This window comes from Sus scrofa, chromosome 2, assembly GCF_054392235.1.
Source record: "Sus scrofa isolate SSC_HxYL_T2T_F1_AM1 chromosome 2, Sscrofa_HxYL_maternal_Yorkshire_Landrace_v2.0, whole genome shotgun sequence".
In the NCBI taxonomy this organism is placed as follows: domain Eukaryota; kingdom Metazoa; phylum Chordata; class Mammalia; order Artiodactyla; family Suidae; genus Sus; species Sus scrofa.
This window is the reverse complement of record NC_139384.1, coordinates 78,540,259-78,547,479: the sequence shown is the minus strand read 5'-3', so window position 1 is coordinate 78,547,479 and position 7,221 is coordinate 78,540,259. Positions and strand designations below refer to the sequence as shown.

The 7,221-nt window shown below is 39.6% G+C and overlaps 1 protein-coding gene across 1 annotated transcript; it reads left to right on the top strand.

Moving 5' to 3' along the window:
• Positions 1 to 2,275: 2,275 nt before the first annotated feature.
• LOC100520543 (olfactory receptor 7C1-like) lies at positions 2,276 to 3,208 on the top strand. Its single transcript, XM_003123260.3, has one exon. It carries the CDS (start codon positions 2,276 to 2,278, stop codon positions 3,206 to 3,208), a length of 933 nt encoding a protein of 310 aa, XP_003123308.2.
• The last annotated feature ends 4,013 nt before the right edge of the window (positions 3,209 to 7,221 follow it).

The window sequence follows — 7,221 nt, the reverse complement described above, 5'->3', positions numbered from 1 at the left end:
TAGAGCCTCTGTCACAATGAAGCCTAGGCAAATCCCTTCTGAAATCTTCTCTGTAACCCTTATATGCTTTGGAACATCTCCTCTTTCTCTAAAAGGACCCTTGCCCTTCTCTGCACTCTTATCCGTGGTTCTTACTGGGGACATTCAAGAGAAGAGGGTCTATGTTCTCTGGTGTCTAGGGCTGCAGTTGCATCCAGACCAGGAGAGGATACACAAGAGAGGGAAAGTGAAGGGCACAGGAAGGTCCAACATGCAGCTCCCTCTGGACACCCTACCATTTTCTTTGGGAATATTCTGGAAACATTGAAACTCACATGTCACTTTTTCCATAGTTCCCCTTGATTCCACTTGGGTATCAGACCTCACCTTAAGCAGGGACATGATTGGAAACATTTCTTCACCTTTTTTCTTTACTTTTGTTCCTCTTCCCCCAAACAAGTGATGCGGTCCCTTCAACTCTAAGATGTGAGGATCCCTCACCACATTCCCTTTGTCCTTGTTTTTTCCCATCTTAAATTCATCTTTCATTCCATGCACCAGGGAAAATTATGATATGGATCATGTTACTCCTGTGGTTGCTGTCTCTCCATGGTTCCCATCATTTATCCATTTTCCATTTCCCGGTTCCCAGAAATGTGGTCCCTGCCCCTCTCCAACCTCACTCTTCACCATTCCCATCTCCCACTTCATGACACAGCAATTTCTTAAAAGCACTCTGCCCCATGCTGCTTCTGACTCATGAACCTTTCCCCTTCATCTCTTTTCTACCATAAAAGTGCATATTCAATCATCCAGCTACATAACTCCTTGCCCAGGTATCACTTCTCCTAGGGATCCTTCCCAGACACCATCACACCAGGCTGGATTTGGAGCTCCTCTCTTTACTCGACTCTGCAGACTGCCTTTATTGTAGCATTTGATTCACTGTATTACAACGATAGCTTACTTTATCTGTTCTTTACTTCCCAGTATGGCTCAACAGAATTGATCACTAACGCTAGACACTGGGAGCAGAATAGAACCTGTTATATATAGTGCATAGATAAAGGGGGAAGTGTAAATGACAAATGGCTCTATCCTCTACTTTGGATTTTTAGCCTCTGGTCCTACGGTCAAAATTTGCTTATGTGTAGAAAACTGCTTCTTAAGATAAATGTTATTATTCATCATTTAATTACCCATTTGAATAATACTTTAGCTGCTTCTGCAACCCTGCAACACCACAACCCCAGGTGGGACTTCTTGAAGAAGTAATTATTGCAGTGGATTTGAATTCTGAGAACCTAAAAACAAATCCTACATGATCCAGACTTCCTGCTATGTCCATCAGAAAAATACGGATTCTCAATAATTTCTCTCCCTCATGTCCATCATTTTTTCTTTGATTTTTTTCATTGTCTCACTATTTTAATTGTGTCACGGTGCGTATGAACCATTTTATCTCTAAGATCCCAAGTTGCTCTAAACTTATTAGATTTGATGATTCTAAGCCAGAGATAAAGAAGATGGATTAGTGTCCCAGAGGCCAAGGGACAGTGGTTGAAATGTCATTATGAAATGCTGCATATCACAAGTAACAGAATGTGGGGTGCCTAAATTTTGTCATGTTAAGGCTTTGATACCCAAACCTTCAAGAAATTAAAAAAGTAGAGGGGGTTGGAATTGACATATACAATAAGATCAAGAAATAGATTGGTATCAGGACCTAATGTATAGCACAGGGAAATCTACTTGATACTGTGTAAGAACCTATATGGGAAAAGAATCTGAACAGGAAAGGATATATGTGTTTGTATAACTGATTTACTTTGCTGTACAACAGAAATTAACACAACTTTCTAAGTCAACTATACTCCCATAAAATGTATTTTATTTTTAAATTAAAGTATGGTTGATTTACAATGTTGTGCCAATTTCTGCTGTATAGCAAATTGATTCTCTCTCTCTCTCTCTCTCTCTCTCTCTCTCTCTATATATATATATATATATATATATATATATATATATATATCCATCCCATATATATATGTGTGTGTGTATGTATATACACACATTTTTTCTCATATTATCTTCCATCATGTTCTATCCCAAGAGATTGGACATAATTTTCTGTGCTGTACAGTAGGACCACATTGCTTATCCATTCTAAACCTAATAGTTTGTATCTACTAACCCCAAACTCCCATTCCTTCCCACTCTAATTAAAGGAATAGAGACTCAGTGGTGATTTCATGTTCTTTCCCTTCCTCAGCCATCCAGCTGAGGCATCAGCAACATGGAATCAGGAAATCAAACAAGAGTTTTAGAATTTTTACTCCTGGGACTGTCTCAAGACTCAGAGCAGCAACCCATCTTATTTGGGCTGTTTCTGTCCATGTTTGTGGTCACCGTGGTTGGGAACGTGCTCATTATCCTGGCCATCAGCTCTGACTCCCATCTCCATACCCCCATGTACTTCTTCCTCTACAATCTGTCCTTGGCTGACATCTGTTTCACTTCCACCACCATCCCAAAGATGCTGGTGAACATTCAGACACAGAGAAAAGCCATCAGCTATGTGGGCTGCATCACCCAGATGTATTTTTTCATGGTTTTTGGAGTTATGGATACTTTTCTCCTCACTTTGATGGCATATGACCGGTTTGTGGCCATCTGTCACCCCCTGCACTACATGGTCATCATGAACCCCCGTCTCTGTGGTCTGCTGGTTCTTGTGTCCTGGTTCATCAGTGTGTCATACTCCCTGATTCAGAGTCTGCTGATGTTGCAGCTGTCTTTCTGTTCCAACTGGGTAATTCCAGACTTTTACTGTGAACTTGCTCAGGCCCTCACACTTGCCTGCTCAGACACACTTGTAAATTACATCCTGCTATATCTGGTGACTGGCTTTCTTGGCATTGTTCCCTTCTCAGGGATCCTTTGCTCCTATACCCGAATTGTCTTCTCAATCCTGAGAATCCCATCAGCTAATGGGAGATATAAGGCATTTTCTACCTGTGCGTCTCACCTATCCGTGGTTTCTTTGTTCTATGGGACAGGTCTTGGTGTGTATCTCAGCTCTGAGTCATCTTCCTGGAGAGGTATGGTTGCTTCGGTGATGTACACTGTGGTCACCCCAATGCTGAACCCCTTCATCTACAGCCTTCGGAACAGGGACATCAAGAGGGCTCTACAAAAACTTCTTGGGAGAACACTCTGTGTTCAGTGATGGGAACACTGGTCCAGGGGTTTTAATCCAAAAGTGGTAGCAGAAGTTAGCTAAAGAAATTGTGCCTCTTAGTCACATTGAGTTTTGTGTCTCACCCATCCTCCATAAGTTGCTTTGGTCAGAATTTGGCCTTGGGGGGACTTTGTCTTAACCTCTTATGATGATTACATGATTACCCTCAGTTCTACTCTCCACATCCCCTCCTTTTACTTATCCATTACTGCACCTCAGTTTGTATTTCCAGTCCTGCGAATTGATAACCAGCCACTTAAAATACATGCTCATCACTGTTGAATAAGAATTATGAAATAGTATATTGGAGTTCCCATTGTGGCTCAGCGAGTTAAGAACCCAAATAGCCTCTGTGGGTATGTGGGTTTGAACCCTGGCCTCACTCACTGGGTTAAGGATCTGGTTTTGCCACGAGCTGCAACTGGGTCCTAGATGTGTCTTGGATCCCGAGTTCCTGTGGGTGTGGCATAGGCCTCAGCTGCCACGGGAACTTCTATATGCTGCAGGTACAGCTGTAAAAAGAAAAAAAAAGAAATACTGCCTTTTATCAGTACTAATATTTTCTAGTTCTTATCAAATATATTTATTTGACAGTCCTTACCGAGCATCATTGGTGTGCCAGGATGTTGTAAGTATCTGGAATAGCACAAGGAAAAAGGGAAAAAAAGACAAGAATTTTTGCCCTCATAGAGCTTAAATCCTGGATCTCAGAGTTTATCAGATTATATGTCAAAACTAAAAATACACATGGGTAAGTTATTTATTTGGTTATTAGTGAGGTTGAACTTTCCTCCATATGTTTAGTACATTTCTAGATAAGCTATGAAAAATGGCAAGCCCCAGAATATTAGAACTGATCAGGTGCTAATGAGTCATTAGGTCTAGTTGCCTAATTTTACAGGTGAATTTATCCAGGTGGAAACAAAAGAGTATGGATGGTGATGAAATCTGGCTGAATGGGGATATATCGTCAAGTCTGGTGTCAGGACAGAGTGCTGGATTACAAATCAGGAGAGTAGGAATGGAACCATAGAATTGCCGCTCACTAGGTATGTGATGCTGACCAGCTTCAGGTGATGCAGAATATGTTAGGAATATTGGATGTCTCTTTTTTTTTTTGACCATGCCCACAACATGCAGAATTTCCTGGGCCAGGGATGGATACAGTAATAACTCTGGATTCTTAACCCTCCAAGTAACAAGGAACTCCTGAATGTCTTGATAAATGTTTATTTTCATATCTTCTTCATCATAAAAAATTGAATGTTGTGTGAGGTCTTTGGATGGTGGTGTTTGCCCAGGCACTGCAGGCAGGAAAGGCAAATATAAATACATAGATTATATAGAGAACACAGAAGTAAACTCAGACACCTTTGGTCAATTAATCTTTGACAAAAGAGGCAAGAACATAAAATGGGAAAAAGACAGTCTTTTCAGCAAGAATTGCTGGGAAACCTAGACAGCTGCATGCAAATCAATGAAACTAGAATAAACTCAAAATGGTTAAAAGACCTAAATATAAGACAAGACACCATCAAACTCCTGGAAGAGAACATAGGCAAAACATTCTCTGACATCAACCTTACAAATGCTTTCTCAGGTCAGTCTCCCAAAGTAACAGAAATAAAAGCAAAAATAAACCAATGGGACCTAATCAAACAGACAAGGAAACAAAAAAGACAACTTACAGAATGGGAGAAAATAGTTTCAAATGATACAATTGAAAAGGGTCCAATCACTAAAATATAAAAATAACTTATACAATTCAACAGCAAAAAAGGTAACAACCCAATGGAAAAATGGGGAAAAGACCTGAATAGACATTTCAACAAGGAAGATAGACAGATGGCCAACAAAGCACTTGAAACAATGCTCAACATCACTGATTATTATAGAAATGCAAATCAAAACTACCACAAGATACTACCTTGCACTAGTCAGAATGCCCATCATTAATAAGTCCATGAATAGCAAATGCTGGAGGAGTTTGGAGAAATGGGGACCCTCCTGCACTGTTGGTTGGAAAGTAAGCTGGTACAACCACTATGGAGAACAGTATGGAGGTACCTTAGAAAACTATACATAGAACTATCATATGACCCAGCAATTCTACTCTTGGGCATATATCCAGACAAGACTTTCCTTAAAAAAGACACATGCACTTGCATGTTCATTGCAGCACTATTCACAATAGCCAAGACATGGAATCAACCCAGTTGCCCACTGACAGATGATTGGATCAGGAAGACGTGGTATATATACACAATGGACTACTAATCAGCCATAAAAAAGAACAAAATAATGCCATTTGCAGCAACATGGATGGAACTAGAGACTCTCATCCTGAGTGAAGTAAGTCAAAAAGAGAAAGACAAATACCATATGATATCACATATCTGTTCCATATAGGCACAAATGAACCTTTCCACAGAAAGAAAATCATGGACTTGGAGAATAGACTTGTGGTTGCCAAGGGGGAAGGGGAGTGAGTGGGAGGGATTGGGAACTTGAAGTAAATAAATGCAGAATGTTGCCTTCAGGATGGATTAGCAGTGGGATCCTGCTGTGTAGCACTGGGAATTCTATCTAGTCACTTATGACAGAGCTTGATAATGTGAGAAAAAAGAATGTACACATGTAAGTGTAACTGGGTCACCACGCTACAGTAGAAAAAAAATATATAAATAAATACATAGATATTCATCTTGGTAATGAAGAATCCCTGCCTCCTCCAGGGTTGGTATATGATGGAATCAACTTAGCACCAATTATTGTTCTCAAGAGATCTTACCATTTTGAAGAACAATAATGGGCTTCCAAAAGGGGAGCCTACCTCCCCTTTAATTCCTTTAAGTATGAAAGGAATTCCTTTTGAGTATGAAACCAGGCTTGTGTCTGCAAACTGGGAAAAAATCATTGTGGGCACCAATTCTGACTTTTGCTGACTTGTCCTTGATATTTTTGGTTATCTATATTAAGCAATGCTCTTTTAAAAAAAATCTGTGTAAAATTTCCACTAACTGAAAGACAATTGTTTTCATAGTTTGGTTTTATTTTTACTTTATTTTATTAATAAATTTTATTACAGTCAATTTACAATATGCTGTTATTTTCTGCTGTGCAGCAAAGTGACCCAGTCTTACATATCTACATTCTTTTTCTCATATTATCTTCCACCATATTCCATCACAAGTGATTGGATATTGTTCCCTGTGCTATACAGCAGGACCTCATTGGTTATCCATTCTAAATATAATAGTTTGTATCTACTAACCCCAAACTCCCAGTCCATCCCAATTGTCCCCCTCCCCCTTGACAACCACAAATCTGTTTTCTATGTCTGTGAGTTTGTTTCTGTTTTGTAGATAGGTTCATTCGTGCCAAATTTTAGATTGCACATATAAATGATATCATGTGGTATTTGTCTTTCTCTTTCTGATTTACTTCACTTAGTATGAGAATCTCTAGTTTCATCCATGTTGTTGCGTATGGCCTTATTTAGTTCTTTTTTTATGGCTGAGTAGTATAACCAATGCTCTTGAGGTCAGCTCATCTATCACCTGCTACCACCACCACAGATCCCTGTGGACCCTGGAACCCAGTTACATTCCAGATTTGTTGCCTTGCCTCCCACTCTCAATGCTGCCGTTTGAGTCTAGAACTCAAGTTTCTCATAAACATTAATTAAAACTTATGCTTTAATGTGGAGGTTAGCTGACCAGACCATACTCAAAAATACAAAAATTACAAAGTTGGAACAATGCTTCTTATCCTTTCTACAAACCAGGAGTGATTTTCTTAAAATTATAGCTTTGAAATATAATCATCAAGAGATACACATATCTCCTAGCTTCTGTGGATAATAGGAGCCTAAATTCAATAGGCAGCAATTAGCAAACACAGACTAATCATATAAACCAACCTCCCCTCCCATAATATCTTCCAGTGCTTTTCCAATAGCTAGCCCCAGCTTAAAAATCCTCTCATCTTTGGAGTTTCTG